The sequence below is a fragment of the Lepisma saccharinum genome, chromosome 6, assembly GCF_977018435.1.
Source record: "Lepisma saccharinum chromosome 6, izLepSacc3.1, whole genome shotgun sequence".
Taxonomy (NCBI): Eukaryota; Metazoa; Arthropoda; class Insecta; order Zygentoma; family Lepismatidae; genus Lepisma; species Lepisma saccharinum.
This window is the reverse complement of record NC_139234.1, coordinates 4,165,327-4,184,786: the sequence shown is the minus strand read 5'-3', so window position 1 is coordinate 4,184,786 and position 19,460 is coordinate 4,165,327. Positions and strand designations below refer to the sequence as shown.

At 38.2% G+C, this 19,460-nt stretch overlaps 1 protein-coding gene across 1 annotated transcript; it reads left to right on the top strand.

Annotated features, from left to right (window-relative positions):
• Nucleotides 1–10,135: 10,135 nt before the first annotated feature.
• On the top strand, nucleotides 10,136–18,698 carry LOC145988952 (uncharacterized). The gene is made up of 3 exons (XM_083124255.1): nucleotides 10,136–10,331; nucleotides 16,384–16,532; nucleotides 17,784–18,698. Exons 1-3 carry the CDS (start codon nucleotides 10,136–10,138, stop codon nucleotides 18,696–18,698), a joined length of 1,260 nt encoding a protein of 419 aa, XP_082980381.1.
• The last annotated feature ends 762 nt before the right edge of the window (nucleotides 18,699–19,460 follow it).

Below are 19,460 nucleotides of genomic sequence, written 5' to 3'. Positions count from 1 at the left end.
GTCCTGAAATAAACTTTTAGAAAAATTTTGCTATTGTATCTTCTTTATTTCCTTCATCGCATTTTGTTTTGTATTTCCTTCACTACACATGTCCTTTGAATTGGACATTACTTCATATAAGTGGTGGCAGGTGGAAATGAACCACCCCCTCTGCCCATATACTGGGATGGCGGAAAGGCAGGTATAGTACTTCAAATGCATATACAGAAATGATAGGGTGGACTCCAAAGCCCTCTTGAAGTTGCAGGAGATTCCCATCCTGTGTGTGGGCAAACAAGCATATGCTCAGAAATTAATATCCTCCATCAGGGTGTTTACCTGTCAAGAAGGTCTAAAAAAACAGGTAGGTCAAGAGTAAGTCAAATTATGATTGTGGTGAAGAATTTTTGCTTTTTTTGACAGTATAGTGAATTTACATTGTTATATACCTGTACTGGGATTTGATAATTTTGAATATTTTGAAATCTAAAATTGTATTATTGAGTTGTGGTTAAGTTCTTTTTTTCTTTTTTTGTTTCTTAAGAATTACATTCTCATATGCGTGAAGTTTTGTAAAAATATTATAAAGTAATGTGGCCATCCTCCATCCAGGATGAAGTCTGAATCATTAATTTGTACATGCATTAATAATTAAATCAAGTCTAAATCTCTTGATAAAGTACAGCTTCAGTTTTAATCTTAACCTGCCTTGTGGTAAGGTTTTTTTTATTGAATGAAAACATCTATTTTCTTAATTTCCAACTATAATTAAGTAGGGACGATTAAATAAATGCTAAGAAAAAGGGAAAAGAAGGTAAAGGAAATTGAAAGAAAAAGTCAAGAGTTTTGACATGAATTAGAAATATCTAATATAAGAATCATCATTACAAAGCATAGCTTTCCCTCCCACCATTGCTCCTTCTTACAGTATTTCATTATTTAAATCTCTACAGGTGGTAAAACTGCAGCACACGTTCCCGTAGGCTCCATAGTAAAATTAACGCTCTAAGAGCAGAGGACGAAACAACCACGAACCTAGTGATGCATCAATAGGACTGATCGTGTTTTGAGTGCCCCACTGGCCTTGGAACTTTGGAAGACTCATTTTTGTCTTCAATTGAAGGCACAAACACATCATTTTTGTATGGTGGTGTTTTTAAAATTGTCATATGTAAATTTTAAGTGGAATTGTCCATTATCAAAGAATTGTTTTATCTTAATGATGGTTATCTAAACAATTGGGATATCTGGATATTCAGAAATTTTAGTTACAACACCATTGAGCATTGTTTCCATGATATGAAAAACTAAATATGCATATAGCATATTTAGTTTTTCAGAAATTTTAGATATCCATCGTGTTCACGACAATTATCATCCTAGAAAGAGTCTGTGAAACTCTTTCTTCAATATACTGCCTTCATATTTGTCTATTAGAAATTGAATGATTATTCTCAATAAAAATATGTTTATACATAAACAATCCTACCAAATTATATTTGTGTATAGTCGTATTGTGTATAACTTGGTAGCATACTAATTGCAATACTCTATCAAAATTGAATTGATATGTTACTTATATGGACATGTCATTCTCAAACACTATCATAAAAATAAGTCTTGGAGGAAACAAACACTCAAAATATATTGAATGACTGGTATCATGATGGTACATATCTGAATCTACTATCTTAGTAAGTACGACTGTTCAGGGCATCTTTTGAATATTTCTGTACTTGTTAATTTTTGTTTATGCAAAGTAGTGCAAAAGTAGTGAAGTAGCAAGCGGGAGATGCTGTAGTGAGCTGATGTATGAAAGCTACTTTTAAAATGTAGCGTTCTGATCACTGGAATTCAGCACCACCGTTCGTACACAGTAGCCGGTGAAAGTTCTCCAGAAAAAAACTAATATAGTGATTGTTAAAAATGTGGTTGAAGTGTTTAGTATGAGAGAGAAAAATGTGGGATAGGTAGGGGAGAGCGGCTATGGTTGTAACACTTTTGTTCTCGAATATATTGCCGATGTATACATTGCAGTACTCTCACTCAGTCTGGCCTCCACAAGAAATCTTTGCCAATGGTCCCGATCCATACACACTCCTCTCCAAATTTTTACTCCAGCTGTATAGGCACCCTTTCCTTTCCTACATTGCCCTTCCATCTAGTCTTTGGTCTTCCTATTCCTCGCTTTCTTCCTGGGTTACCATCAAGTACTTTCCTTGAAATCTCCTCGACTGCCATCCTCCTAACATGCCTGGAACCCATGAACTTCGGTGGAGAGATCAAAAATATACCAGTTAGCATGCAGTATAATAAAATAAATTCTACACGCAAGAAAGTATATATTTCTACTTTAAAAATATTCAATAACTGCAACCAAACTATGGACTGAGCAAGAAAAGGGCACTTAGATAAGACAATTATGTAATTTGTGAAATATCTTAATATCCAGGGAACTGGTTGCCACTTCCTCTCACGTGAGCATCTACCAGCTTAGCACAGGGTAGAAACAATGAGATACCTCTAGGTACAGATCAGGGTGACTAACACTACGAATATATGGAAAGAAACAATAAATTTAACCCACTGCGGAGGGTACAATTCGTAATATATTCGTGAATAATCATGTACAAATATTAGATAACTTTGGAAATCTTTTCATACAATATTTTTCTTCTATTTTTATTTCTTATTAATTGTAGCCAATCTTCTTCTTTGGGCTGCTGCTTCTTGTAATTGCTGAGGCTGCTTCTTCTTATAATTGCTAAGGCTTCTTCTTCTTGTAATTAATAAGGCTGCTGCTTCTTGTAATTAATAAGGCTGCTTCTTCTTGTAATTAATAAGGCTGCTGCTTCTTATAATTGCTAAGGCTTCTTCTTTTTGTAATTATTACATATTGTGTACTTTTCCTTCTTTTCTTTATCGATCTTATCCAAACTGACGGAAATATTAATAAAATCGATCTCCCAGACAAACAAAGACAAAGGGGTTAGTTAAAGATCGCCGCCTGGCCGGCACTAACCTTAACTTGGAGCTGCAATAGATGCGCCTACCAAAAGTGCTTGGGTGTCTGCTGTGAAATGGCGCTACACCTGGGAAAAACAACCCAAAAGCCGCACGAAACTCTCAGTTCATGGGAACCGAAATAGACCCAGAATCGTAATTACAATTAGACTTCTTTACTTTTATATAATGATCACATATGCTATTACTGAATATTAATTACCCTTTCCACCTTATTTATATACTGTTATTGTGCTAAGTTTATTTATTTCTTCCATTATAATTAGTATTAATATCTACAATCATAATTTCACATCAGCGCTTTCCTTTTTCTCTTTTTACAATTGTATAAGTTTTCTTGAGTGCTGCCATCTCTGGCCCACTTTCTAAACTGCTTTATGCATCATGAAACATAAGTGTCGTTCTTTTTGCATGCTGCCATCTATGATCCTCTACCTCAAACACCAACAATGCAGTTTGTGTACGTGATATGGTCGCAAGTGCTCCTCAGTGTTTTGCACCTTTACTTTTCTGAGATAGGGACAGGATTGTACCACTTTAATATCGTTTGCAGATGTGAAACCATGCTCCTTGTCATTTGGAACAAAAACCTCCTCTTTTTTAATTATAGTTATACAGTGTGTGTGTGCGTATATATATATATCCCGGGCACGTACATATAGAACAATATTTCGGAATGGGTCAGAGCCAAGAATTTACACCATTTCTCTAGTTTTCATTGAGTAATGCAGATTTATTTGTAGGGCAAACAAACATTCAAAATATGATTTCTACAAAATTTCTATAATTTTTATTATTTACATGGCAGAAATCAAGGTTTCATATAGATTTGGACCATATGATTTCACTCTCAAATCACTCGAATTGTATTCAAATCGATTCGGCAACTAAAGTAAATGAGTCCGTAATCGGATACTCTTTGGCCGCGTCCTAATCGCCAGCAGGTGTTGTCTACAGCACAGTTCCATCCGGGGAATGAGCCTACCTCCGTTGTTCGAATTGGCAGCTTAAGTGGAGTTTGAGGGGAGAGGTGAAAAGCACAACACGTGCACGCTTCAGCTCTGTGACCCTGCGCTTGACAACCATATCCCAACTTTCACTTTGCAGGGACAACGTTTACTGGATAGACGATGTAAAACTCGGTGATACTTGGCCATTTTATCGATAACACTGAATGTAGAAAAATTGTAAAAAGGAAATCACATGGCACATTTTTAATAGTAGTAAATAGGTGGAAATCATTGTAATGTGTGGCTGCCTTCAGCTTCAGCACTATGCGCCTGCACCCTAGAGGGCGGTGGGTCAGTGATTTATCCACACACCCCAACACCCTCCCAAATTTTGGTGGACACCCCCCCAAGCAGAAAAGTGGAACACCCCCCCCCCCGACAGGGGGGTGTAAATATGGATGTTCATATCAACAATAGAATGGCAATACTTCAACATTAACAGAAAGGAATCATTTGTAGCTGAAGAAGCGTAGTCCAATGGAGCTTTCGGTCAACTAAAAACAAAGTATGAAGGAAGGAGGGTGGAATCTGCAGCATGGTCATTTCCTGGAAACAGCAGCTCCCTTGACAAGACTTCCGTCAGCTCTAGGGAAGGGACACTGCCATCTGGAAAATGTCAAACTCTGACCTCTCGCCCTCCTTACAGGGAGCACATTCTGCGCACAGTGTTGACAGTTCAGCGTTTGAATACCTTATATATTTCTTAAGTACGTTATAGATTCGTAAATTCAATTATTCAACAACTGAGTCAATGAAATTTACATTTTGTTGCATTTTCCTTTCGATTCTTTCATGTGAAAAATGTACGAAAAAAATAAGGGAAGAAATTAAAACATACAGGTTTGACTCCTTGTAGTGAATTCTGTTACTATGGTTAGCAAAACTATTTTCTGTAACTTGGCAAGATGAATGATTTTGGAGTGGTAGAGAAAAGAACAGTCTTATGCCTTTGGCCTTAGGTCAGTCTAAGGCTCTGTCCGAAAGGTATAAAGTACAGACTTGAAGTATAGTCTTGGCGGAAGTGACGTCACCTAGTACAGTTCGAAAGCGCCAAGAACAGAAGTACGCAAGTGCACAGTTCGCAGTGCAGATGGTTGGTGACTAGGTCACGTGGTTTCCGCACTCGTGGTTCATTTGTTTAAAATCACAGAGGTAGAAAGCCAGCGACACAGGCCCGTAGCCAGGAATTCTTAGTAGGGGGGGCGAAGTCAATCCTAGAGGGGGCAAATTTTTAATATATTGTGTTGCATTGACAGATATAGCAAGGTACAGGGAGGCACTTGCCCCCCCCCCCCCTCCTCCAAAAGTAATAAGTAACAGGAAAGGGATGTTATATTGAAACTCCAACGAACAATAAAAGTTCAAGCAACATCAAATAGCAATATTTCGATTATAACCTTTCGGACTACCAAAGAATACAAAGATAAAGTTTAACATAAATAGGCTAATCGGGACTGTATCTACTTTATATTTACAGGTCAATAATGTTAACAGATCATTAATATGTACCAACAACTTTGGGCTTCTCTGCAGAACTGATTAAGGAAGCCATTTATAAATCGTGCTTCATAATGTCTCCCACTAGTTTCCAGTATGCAAGATTTTTACGCACAAAGGAATCTAACGAGAATCCAACAACACCATTGTGTTGTGTTATGCAAGAGAAATCGAATGAATTAAATAAGAATGGTTACATATTATCTAGACTTTGATGAATTGTGTAAAAGATTGTAATACATTTTTTGTAGGCCTACTTGCTAAAACATTGAAACATGGGTCTCTTACTCCACCACGGATGCTATTTGCATCAAATGAAAGACTCTTGCATCACTACAGACAATGTTTGCCTACTGGTTACGTTAACCATTTTGCAAAATATTGTGTTGTTGAAATACATGTGTTTGACACCCGACAAACAAATAGGAATCCCTTGATTGATCAATGACTTCTTGGATTACAGTGTCATCATTAATATTTCATATCAAGTTTTATAGAGGTAAATTTTGTATCCTCTTTACATTATGAAAAATACCTTCCTTAATGACTATGGTACGAAACCGAAAGATATAAGGGGCCTCCTTCGCTTTACCCCATTTCCGCGGCACGAGGTCTCTGGACCGCTTATCGTCACCACTTTTTGAGCAGAAGCGTACAAACCCAAAACATCAGTTTCTTTATACTGATACTCTTCTCAGTCACTATTTACTTGTCTAATTCTACTTTCGATGTTACAAGCAATCGAAATATGGCATCTTCTGTTCTTAATGTATGCAATCCCATTGATAGCTTCGCAGTTGTAAATGGCATTAATTTTTACTGCCGTTTAAAATTCTGAGAGCAATATATAACATAATATGGAAACGATATCATGCAAACAGTAAGGGTTGAAACTTAAATTTTCCTTTATAAAATGGATATCATAACACACACCTATGTTGCTTATCATATTTGATGCGTTTGCATAGAGAAATGATTCATAAGATTTGAAATTGGTATTTACACTTCATAAGATGCTTAGTGTAACTCTTATCAAACTACAAATTTTATAGTTTTCTAACCGAAATAATAAATGTGAAACACTATCACATTTTCATCATGTTTGATAATAATTTGAGCCAGTAAGCTGTCCCACATCTTTCATTAGCCGACCTCCATCATAACACACTACGAAGCCAGGGGGTTCCAGGTTCGAGCCTGGGCAATGAGTGTTCTTTGTGAGCAGACGCGAAACCACAAATTTTTATCTGGAGAAGGGGGTCAAGTACCATGACAAACGTGCCAATAATAATAATATTAATATAGTGGTGGTAGTGGTAGTAATAATAGTAGCATTAAAATACGTTATTATCGTCGTAAATCATGCAAAAGGGGGTAGAAGTCGGTGCTAAAGCATTTGTGTTTCAACAAATTATGTGAAATATTAGTCCAACACGTTCAATTTCATATTAGCTAGTAATGGAAAACAAGCACGCAAACTGTATTTTTCAATGACAGAATATGCATGACGGACATTATTCTTTTTGTACATATGACACGTACAGTATAACTTCCATGTACACTTCATTCAGATCGTTTCGGCTCCCAAGGCTGACTTCCGCCGCCCCCTAGCTATGGCTCTGAACTTGGACTATATGAACAGTAGGTATTTAGTTTGCGAGCGAAGCGAGCAAGAAAATTTTACGAAATGTACTTTTATTTGTATAAAATTTGAAATCGAAGGTGCAATTGCCCCTCTGTGCCCCCTGCAAGTGCCCTTAGCCGTCTGGAAGAAAAGTGCAAGAAAGAATTGAAAATTAATTCCATCTCGAGTATCCATTTGTCCTGCTGTTCTTAGATTCTGCTAGTCATGTTTCTTTACTTCAATGTTTGCCCACCCTAGATTGGACTTCCGTCCAAGATTGGGGGGACAATGCCCCTGCCACCCTGTGGTTGCAACACTGTTTGTGAGAGTCTCTTCATCAATTTCACGTCATCATTCATTGTCACGATTAGCTAGATGTGGCAGAAAAGCAACGCTAAGTAACAAAAATCAAATATCCGCTCCCTCTCTCTATCACATGAATCGCTATTACCAAAAGGTAGCACATTAGGCACCTTTAATACAAGACTACTCAAATTGTCACAACTGTTCTATATACTCAAAATTGCGAAATCATTTCCCGAAGTCTGAAACTGGAAGGGAATTCTTTCTCCCCAATCCTGATACGACATTATACGGAATCCACCTTCATAAATCAGAAAATCAATAAATGTTTTTGTTATGTTTCTAGAGTAATACAGAATATAATTGTAAAGATTAGTGAGAATTCCAGGTAGGAATATGTTCTGTATTTTTCACAGGGGGGGCAAGGCAGGCTCTCAGGGGGGGCAGTTGCCCCCCCTGCCCCCTCTCTAGCTACGGGCCTGCAGCGACACAGGTAGATATACGTTATAGGCCAGCAAGTTGTTGGTTATAGTTCTTCTAATGTGTGGAAATGTATGTGTACGAACATTTGAAAATGCTATGTGATTTCTATAGTGAATAAAAAGTGTTTAAAACGCGAGGAAAACAACGAGTACTCAGTTTTATCTACTGATCGTATTTGGCACTGCAGTCGAAGTGCACTTCGAAAGACTTCCAGTCCACGACTTGAAGACCGCACTCCAAGACCATACTTGGAGGATGCTCGCTTCAAGTACGGTCTTGCACCTTTCGGACACTGCCTCAGTGTAGCATCTCCGTTCGTGTGTTGTCGTTCTGTTTAGTGTATAACAATGTCTGAAACTTTACTGCAAAACTGTCTGAAGAAGATAGAGAAAATGAAAAACCAGACAGAAAGAAACCGAAAGTAGTGTGTAGAAAATCAGTGACACTATATGTAGGTATAATTTCTTCCAACCGATATTCATAAAGTACCAATATAAAATTTACTGACCGAGTATAAAATGGCAAGTATTTCATGAAGAACCTAAGTGATTCATTCACGTCTATAATATAATACAATTCACACAATATTTTGCAAAATGGTTAACGTAATCAGTAAGCAAACGTTGTCTGTAGTGATGCAAGAATCTCCCCTTTGAAAGAAATAGAGTCCGTAATGGACTAAGGGACCCATGTTTTAGCAAGTACAAAAAATGTATTAGCTACAAATTTTTACACAATTCATCAAAATGTAGGTAATATGTAACCATTATTATTTAATTAATTCTATTTTTCTTGCATAACACAACGCAATGGTGTTGTTGGATTCTTGTTAGATTCCTTTGTGCGTAAAAATCTTGCATACTGGAAACTAGAGGAAATCATCAGGAAGCATGATTTATAAAGGGCTCCCTTAATCAGTTCTGCAGAGAGGCCCAAAGTTGTTGGTGCATATTAATCATCTATTAACATTATCGACCTGTAAATATCAAGTAGATACAGTCCCTATTAGCCTACCTAGGTACCAGGTGGTTATAATTAAAGTGACGGTGTTCAGAGTGGTACAGCACGGGCTGTAATGAGAGTAGCAGTCTGAAACTTCGTAGATATGCTAATGAAGCAATGCGCTCGCGAATTATGCAAAAAAAAGTTCCAATTCTCGCCACCAGGGTGAAAAATGTCGCTGTAAGCAGTCAAAACTTGGTATAGTTACAGGAAAAACACTATAAATCGCAGAAAACAATACTCTTTGTAATAAAATATCGCTACAATTTCACTATTCGAATTACATGAACATTACTAAAGGAAAAAGCAACAAGCGTCACCAACAACAACCAGGGAGCTCACACAATGGTTAGGCAATTTCACCGACTTTGACGTCAGAGTTACGGAAATTTCCACGTTTTGACTGCTTACAGCGCCGTTTTTTACCCTGGTGGCGAGAATTGGAACTTTTTTTTTTTTTTTTTTGCATAATTCACGAGCGGATTGCTTCATTAGCATATCTACGAAGTTTCAGACTGCTACTCTCATTACAGCCCGTGCTGTAGCACTCTGAACACCGTCACTTTAATTATAACCACCTTGTATTTATGTTAAACTTCATATTCTTTGGCAATCTGGAAAGGTCGTTATCGAAATATTGCTATTTGATGTTGCTCGAAGTTCTTTTGTTCGTTGCAGTTTCAAGATATCATCCCTTTTCTGTTACTTATCTCTTTTGGGGGAGGGGCAAGTGCCTCTGTGTACCCTGTTATATCTGCCAATGCGACACAATAAATTTGCCCCTCTAGGATTGACTTCGCCCCCCCCCTACAAAGAATTCCTGGCTACGGGCCTGTGTGGAAGTGTATGTATTAGAGCATTTACAAATGCTATGGAATTTCTGTGGTGAAAAACAAGTGTTTAAAACGTGGAAAAGCAACGTGTCCTCGGTTATATCTACTGATTGTATTTGGCGCTGCAGTCGAAGTGCAGTTCGAAAGATCTTCACTTCCACGACTTCAAGACCGCACTGCGAGACCATTCTCGAAGTATGCTCGCTTCAAGTACGGTCTTGCACCTTTCGGACACGGCCATAGTCCCAGCGTGTCGTCTCGATATATTAAAATAATCGAATCAATCGATTATGCCCATCTAGACCCTGGAAATTCGAGACTCGAAATATCTCGATGGAGTCGGAAATACAAAAACAAAAGAATCACAAATTGCGGCTATCATGGCAAATTGTGAACAAGTTGATTTCTTTGTCGAAGAGCAAGTTGCTTTTTTAATTCGTGGTTTACGTCAGATTTTAGAGGAAAAGGCAATTGTTGACATAAATTTAAGTTGTAGTGGACAGGTAACCGGAGCCCACAAAGTTATTTTAGCAGCAAGTAGTAGCTACTTTAAACAAAGGTTTATCCAGGAACCAGGTAAAATGATTTCAATACACTTCCAAATCTTTATTATGTTTTATTGCCTTTTAACTGCGTTTTAGCAGTGTTATCTCTTAAAAGCACACTTGAGAAATCAGTTTGCGGAGGGCAACGTTACTCGGACATAGACAATACCAGTGAATTTAGGGTACTACTTTACTATACCTGAGACACCTGGGAATAATTTCTTTCGCACTTTTTTACATTGCTAACGTACTATTCTGCATTCCGGAACACTTATTTAGGTGAAATAATTGAATTTGTTAGGATAGTAATGTATATTTCTTACATTTACGAGTACTTACTGTTCTTGTTTATTTCCACACACAACATGGCGATAGCTTACCGTTGATCGTTCCTTGAGCCAGAAAAACCATTGACGTTAGCCCAAAAATTCACGATAGCCCCACAAACCATCATGGGGACGAGGTATGCCTACTAGGTTAGGTTAGGCCTGTTAGGTTTGGTTCCATTAGCACTCCTTTCGTTCAATTTAGCATATACGGACAATACGAGTGCGTATTGTGCTCTCATGCAGGAAGCAAATAGCGGCAGCAGCAATAGCGCGTCGGAAATAGATTTGGTAAAATTTTCGTATCCCCAAAACGTATTTCTTCAATTTTACAGGAGAAAGTACTTACCGAAATGGGTTTATTTATACTTTAGGAAGGTCTTGGAAGTTTGTTTTCACCTCGTTGAAATTTTTTTGCCGGTAAATCATGTAATTTTCGACATTAATGTCACTCCAATGCACGAAAGCTGTTCCCTTGATGTCTGTCTACTACGTGAACCAAATATTTGCGAGCGTTTCATGACGTAACAACCGGTCAGTGTTTCCAAATACGCGGTTTTGTAACTGTGTAACAGTTCTAGAACGTAAATAAACGTGAGTTACTGTTCATCATTTCTCATTACGAACTTGCGACAACATGACGTGCACAGAATCAGTGGCGTGCTCAATGTGAGGTTGATGGGGGCTATAACCCCCCATTTCGCCCAGTATCTCTAAGGCTATTTATGAATGGTTCGTGGGGCTATCCGTGAATGGTTCGTGGGGCTATCTGTGAATGGTTCATGGGGCTATCCGTGAATGGTTCGTGGGGCTATCCATGAATGGTTCATGGGGCTATCCGTGAATGGTTTGTGGGGCTATTTATGAATGGTTTGTGGGGCTATCCGTGAATGGTTCGTGGGGCTATCCGTGAATCGTTCGTGGGGCTAGCGCCAATGGTTCGTGGGGCTATCCGAGAATGGTGTGTGGGGCTACGAATATTTTTTTCGAAACCAATTTTTAACTATTGAAACCTTTGCGTGGCCCTACTAACCTATCCACGCGCCAATGGTTCGTGGGGCTATCTTTTTCACTATTGAAACCTTTGCGTGGCCCTACTAACCTATCCACGCGCCAATGGTTCGTGGGGCTAGCGCCAATGGTTCGTGGGGCTATCTTTTTCACTATTGAAACCTTTGCGTGGCCCTACTAACCTATCCACGTGCCAATGGTTCGTGGGGCTAGCGCCAATGGTTCGTGGGGCTATCTTTTTCACTATTGAAACCTTTGCGTGGCCCTACTAACCTATCCACGCGCCAATGGTTCGTGGGGCTAGCGCCAATGGTTCGTGGGGCTAGCGCCAATGGTTCGTGGGGCTATCTTTTTCACTATTGAAACCTTTGCGTGGCCCTACTAACCTATCCACGTGCCAATGGTTCATGGGGCTAGTGCCAATGGTTCGTGGTGCTAGCGCCAATGATTCGCAATTATTTCCAATTTCACACTTTGCACATTCCTTCCCTCTCTTCACCACCCCGTGTGCAACCAAAAACTCCACCGGATCCTCAACACCCGGCACCAATTTCACACCCACCACACGACACCTATAACTTCCGAGTTTCGTCAATTTTTGACATTCGTACTTACGTATTCTCCATACTAGTACCTAGATATTTTGCTATGAAGAAGGTCGCAACACTGCATAACCACTGATCATGGACTACGCTAGTCAAGATTTCTCCGCCATATCGCGTGTAACGCAAGCAAAAGCGAAGAAAATAAAAATACTCCATATTTCGAAAATTGAGATTATTTGCCTGCAAAAAACGAAACGCGAAATAGAAGAATCCTTACGAATGCAGAATATGTAAGTATCAATGTGAAAAATACGAAAATAAGGGAATTAGAGACGTTTGGTGGTTACCGAAATTTTAATATAGATTTTCGTACAAAACCACATGCATTCGCATTAAAATGAATCAAAATTACATTCCCGAACATAAACAACGCTACAGAAAATGATTTGCGTAAGTACTTTCTCCTGTAAATTTGAAGAAATCTGTCTCAGGTATAGTAAAGTGTTACCGAATTTAGTTCATCTTAGTGGTGCTGCATGTATTTTTGGTATGAATTGACAACCATTTTAGAAAAATTTCATTTTTTGTACATACGTTTGTACATGTTTCTACATATCAAAACCAATGTTCAAAAAAATGGTACTACTTTACTATACCGGAGACACCTATCAATGATTTATTTCGCAATTTTTTACATTCGACCATAATTTTCGTACTTACGATGCAATTTTAAGCAAAGCATACTTGATTATCATAGATAGCATACTTCATTAGCTACAAAATGAATTTTGTTTCAGATCTCTAGCTCTAATGGTTTTTGAGATATTAAGGTTTCTGAAAAGTGTTACATGAGCAAGAAAAGTCATGCGCCATGTTGGAAATATGGCTGCCCGAGGAGAACTAAAGACAATAAATTTTTTGAACATTGGTTTTGATATCTAGAAACATGTAGAAACGTATGTACTAAAAATGAATTTTTTCTAAAATGGTCATGCAACCAGCATTGGATCGTTTGGCATGGAATGACCCATGTTGTTGTAAGGTTCTCATTGTCTTTCAGTAGAATTGACGATATCTATTGCATGTAAATTGCTTAATGATGAAGAAATTTAATTAATTGTTTATTTCTTTACAGGTTGATATCTTGACGTAAAATTGATTTTCTGTATTCAGGACTTTCAAATAAATAATTTATAGGATTCTCAAATTTGCATTCTCTCTCTACTTGTGAATAAGAAATATCAAGATTATAGTACAGATAAACACTACATGTTCATTTTGTGCTTCTACAGCCATGGACTCTTCTGGGTTGTAACGATTATAATAGAATAAATTTAGGTAAAAATTTACTATTCCACAAACACATGTAACTTCTTCGTTTCATCACTTTTAACATTCGTACTTACCTATCTGCTTCTCGGAACATCCTTGAAGGTGTATTCACGTTTTTTTGATGAAAGGAATTTCCATTTTTCACATTACGAGTACTTCTTTATTTGCGTTGTTTGGTTTGCGTAAGATACAGTATGGCGCATACACCTTAGCAGATCATTGCACGTTGTGCTTGTGTTTTGTCGATGCAGTGTTTCCAACCTTCATAACCCAAAAAATACTCAAGTGGATTTTTTTCTTTTTAAGCTTCTTCACATTATTTTACGAAAAAAAATTTAACTGCTTGCCTAACCTAACCTTGCCAGAAATGGTTTGTGGGGCTTCCTGTTTTTCAAGTACCCAATTACAAAATCCGGTAACAGTTCGTTATATCGGAGACACATTTCTTCATTTTTACAAAAGAAACTACTTACAAAAATGAGTTTCTCTAAGGTTTCTAGCGTTCGTCGAGGTATTGTCTTTCATCGTGGAATCTATTTGACCTGGAAATCATGTATTTTGCAAGAGAAATGTCTCACCGACACAGAATTGCCATTGCTTTCCTACGTGAACTGGATGCTCCATACGTTTGATGACGGAACCCCCTGTCTGTGTTTCCAACCCCCCCCTTTTTTTTTTTAACTATGCCTGCCTAACCAAACCTAACAAACCTTATCGGAAATGGTTCGTGGGGCTATCCGTCAGCTACCCGTGCATAATGTGCAATTTGCACATGTGATGAACACCATAGTAGGTATTTTTCTGTGAATAAGGTTGGAAACACTTAATACCGACAATGGTAGTCAACGTATGCCCGCCATATTGTGTGTTAGGGAAGCGAAAAAATGAATAACAAAAACTACTCTCTGTGAAAAATTGTGTTTGTTTTCGTGTAAAAAGCATAATGGCACCTTGAACTATGTTCCGCAATACACAATTCGTAAGTACGAACCATGAGAAACCCAAAATATCCGATTTTAATGTTTCTCCAATGTATCGAACTGTTACCCAAAATCCAGTCGATCTTCCACACCTGGTATGAATTTCACCACGCATCCACAACACGTCATCTTTTTGGAAAACAATGTCGTTGTTGGAAACCCTGCATTCGACAATACACAAGCATGACACATGATAATCTACGGAGGTGTACATTCCAAAGCCTATTGTGCATCGGAGAATCAATTTTCAACAAAAATAATCAATTTCCACTATGATACATACCCACATGACAGAAAACACCTTCCAGATGTTAGACAATGCTACAGGAACTTATTACCGTAAGTAGTTTCTTCTGTAAAAATGAAGAAATCTGTTTGTGGAATAGTAAATTAGTACCCAAGAATAATAACAGCTAGGGCAAAAAGAATATTATTTACTCTTCAGTTGCTTTATGCACGCCATTCTGCAAGTCTGCTTTGATAAATGGAAGCTCGGAGCGTGCAATGTGCAATGGGTTTATGTATGTTTTCAGTAGCCTTAACTCAACAGAAGAAAGTTATAGTTTAAGCAATTTGTATATTATGAGATTACATTGTGATTTATGTATTTTGTATAAATTAGTCTCATTTCCTGCTGATTGCCATTCAATATTTTCATCAAACATTAATTGCAATGTATGAAAGGCCCAGGATCTGATTGTGCAATGATTTTCACAATTTGTTGAACTGCATAAGGAAGCCATTGAGAATACTGGAAATGACTGAAATGAAGGATAACGGTCCTGAATATGGAAAGAAAACTATTGAACATTCAGAACCATTGCCAAATGCTCCACTAAATGTACCAGAGAAATTATGAATTTAAAAGAGTTACGTGACTATCTGTGCTTCGGAGCAAGAACCTTTTCGTGGTTTATGGTTTGAGGCTCAAAGATGTTTAAGACCAGTACATGATCTTTCAAACAAGGGTCAATCCATGTCAAGTGGTCCAGGATATAAGTAAATCTGAAAATCCTAATTTTTGGTACATAATATATTCATACCGAACTGTTATGGGGAGGGATTGTATATTTTTATCAGGTCCCCCACCAAAGTGAAAGGTGCACTTTTTTCACTTTTCTAACTTTTTAATCATTTCTAGAAAAAAAGGGGGGCATGTCTAAGGGTTGAAACTTGGTGAATGAGCACATCTATATCAGAGCTCTTTATCCAGTAAAGCTCAACTTCCTGACCATTTCCCTTCTTGCAAATATTATCTGCTAAAATCAGGACTTTTAGCATCTATGACCTACTTTTTTAAACGTAAATTTCACCCTTTCGTAATTCATATGTAACAATGGCTAATACACAGTCTTGTAGCTTACAGTTCGCTGATCATTTTGGTTTTTGTTCCAGATCGATAGGATAATTAGGGACTTAGATATTTCAGATTCGGTAACCCCTTACGACACTACCAAATGGCGGATCTTTGAAAACAAGTATGGCTGCCACTCGAAACCTACAGCCACTAAAATTAAAATAATGACTTTTTTCAACTAACAACATGGTACAGTAACTGCACAGAAAAAATTAGATTTTTTAAAAATTGTCGAGCAACATGGATTGGACCACTTGACATGGATTGTCCCACAAGCAAATTAATTTCTCCAAATTCCAACCTTACTTTTACGCTCATTTTCAGCAATTGTTACATTCTTGATCATTCTGTACAATTTGTGGTTTATATATGCATGACAAGTGTGTGTCTAAAGTGAATTTTATTGATACGATTTGGCCAATATTTTTAATATTGCTCCATTATCCAACATGTAGTGAACTTGGTGAAATATACAACCTTAGGATCTTCCCAGGTGTACTTATGGAACTAACATCTTTTTGTTCTCTTTCAGGCACTGCTTTGCTTCATCTAGACCAAGATCTGGCTAAAGATGGTATCACACTTGTTCCAGATAATCTGCACACGTTGCTAAAATTCATTTACACTGGAACGTTGTCCACAACGATGGCACAGGCTGAAAACATATTATATCTTGCTGAGGTAGTATTGTCATCATTAAGTAATATTTTACTGCACAAAGTATATCTTAGGGTGATATCTTGTCAACTCTCTTCATCACTTTTTCAATATTTACAGAGCTTTCAGATCAAAGTGACAGGCAACAAGGGACACAAGAATTTTACACCAAAGTGACAAGTGTCAGGAGCCTCTCTACTATCAGAGCAATGAGTCACAATGCACTATCTTAAGAAAATGGTTCAATGTGAGTGACATAGCAAGCAACAGGTGCAGCATGTCATATTACTGAGACTTCATTTCCAAGTGGCATGTGGGGCCTCCCCGATGGCACAGTGGTAGCATCGTCGCCTTGTAATCAAGGAGTCCCGGGTTTGATACAAAGTGGAGGCACATAGTGGTTCGGATCCCACTTTAAACTGTAGGTCCAGTCCCAATTAGCCTTGCTGCTGCACATAAAGTGAACTTAAAACACCAACTCTACTCTACTCAAACACAAAGCAAGTGTCACATGTCACTGTTGCCCGCTGTGCCTTGCCTTGGTCTTAAAGTCTCTTAGAGGTGTTTGATATCACATTCCAAGGTCAAATCTTTGCATTTGATCATGAAGTTAATATAGTTTCGTTTGTTCTTCATGTCATGGAGGAGTAAGGAAGTAATATAATTCAGGTTTCAAGTTGAATAGTTGATTAGTTTGGAAATTCTGTTGCAAGCTCAAAAGGCAAAGAACAAGAATATTCAGGAAACTCCTATAACTATAATTTTAATGCAGATACTAGGTTGTTTTTGCAAGCGTGGATGTTGGGATAAGAACATTGAAAGGTGAGGAAAGAAACTCACAAATGTTAGGTCCTTGTAAATAATGCTTTAAAAAAGCAAAGCTATCCCTGGCATTGCACCGTGCCATGAAAGCACGTAGAGGTAGGTCTCCACACATTCTCAATTCTGGATAGAATGGAGATAATGTGATCAGGATCTTGCTCTGGCTGCCTTTACCCCTAGGTGCCCAATTGATTAGTGACTGGGTGTGCCCCAGAGCTGCACCATAATAAGGCACCGATCCCGGGAATCAAACCCAGGTTTCCCACAACAGTCAGATGCCGTAACAACTGAACTACAGTGCCTTCTGAATGATTAACCATGTTTGTTTCTCTTATGTTACAAAAGTCCAATGTTGTCAAGTGAGGATTCTGTCAGATTTAAATTACATCAATAAAAAAGTGTATTTATCAGCTTCTGACAACTCTAGTTAAAGAAACAATTTTTTCATTTTAGGTTTTAGGGATTGAGACACTGGTTGAAATCCTGAGCAGCAGAAAGCACTATTCCTCACCAGGCCGCTCCCTGGAAAACTGGGAGCAAACCATTGCAACCAGCCAGCCAGTCGATCCAAGCCATTCGTCAGATGCAGCACCAAGCATGGTGGATGCTGTGTCCGATCTTCAGCTCCAGTCCGTTTCTGCAAATTGCGACACGCTTCCATCTCCGTCGCAAGTCCATCTTCTTCCATGGCAGCAAATGGAACTGTCCCATTTCCCGTTGCTGTCGGGCAGTTTACCATTCAACAAGGATAACAGTAGCAAGATGGATCTTCAGGAGATGGGGTTGTTCGAAAGGCAGCAGGATTTTGATCCTAATTATCCTGGTGGGTTGGAGTTTAGCCAGAATAATTCATTCCCGAACGAGCTTCCGGGACATACTCAGTGGTCGGCTCACGAGATGGGTGCAAAAGATCGGCATTACTTACCGCCGTGTGCCGATGACCTACATTCCGTCGAACCATTGCCGCTTCTGCACAATAATCACGCCGACTATCTACCGTCTTCCTTGAACGATATCGACTGTCAACCGTTGAACCTTGGTGCTTTCCTGAGTCCGGAGAATTTATGCACGAACCCGTTGCCACCAGTGACGGTTTCTGTTGCAACCCAGACGTCGGACAACGAGTGTGAAGGTGTGATGGAGCTCTCCGAAGAGCATCTTCTGGCTGGATGGTCGGACGATGAGAGGGAACCATTTGCGATGTTCCAGCAGAAAGGTGAAGATGACGGGATGCAAAGTCAACCCAAGGTTGCGAGTGCTTCGAAGTCCGTCAGCTTCAAGTGTAATCTTTGCAAGAAAGGCTTTTACAGGAAATTCAGTCGTGACGTACATCAAAGGCAATTTCTATTTTCTAATTTCATAGGATAGAAATTTTAAGTATATTTATCATTGTCCAGTTGTAAGTTAAATATTTTACATCTTCATGTATCAAAACAGATATATTAATATACTTAGGTAGGTGCCACACCAAAGTGTGTAGTCACAGTGCAAATGCTGGCAAAGCATTTGAAAATATTGAAAATACAAATGTGTTTAATAGTAAAAACCTGGAATAGTCAGGGAAATAAGCGTATGAGTAAGACCAGGATTCTTATGTACCTTAAACATACAAAAATATGTGGAGAAAATCACAGAAATATGTAGAAATCATATAAGTGCATTGAAACATGTAATATTATTTTTCATCGTCTTGGGCCATTTTCTCCATAACTGGATTACTCGATAAATCCACCTACTGAAGTATCTGAAGTCACTGTTCCCATTATTACCAGGGATTATTTGCAAAATATGGCGGTGAAGGAGTACAAAGTAACACGTGTAGCCTTGATTTATGCCATGTAAATAACAATGATCAAAATTATAGAATTTTTGTAGAAATCATATTTTGTCCCACAAATAAATCTGCATTACTCAATGAAAACTGGAGAAATGGTGTAAATTCTGCATTTTATGTACAAATATGTACTCTTAATATACACCAAACTGTCTTAACATGAAATTCATTATATCACTCCTAGATTCACAATTTGCTTACATTTGTCATTTTCATTTGGTGCTACTTGTGAGTGAAAAGCTAATGGAAAAGTATGAGAATTATATATATGGGTGGTTTTTTCAGCAAGATTAAAG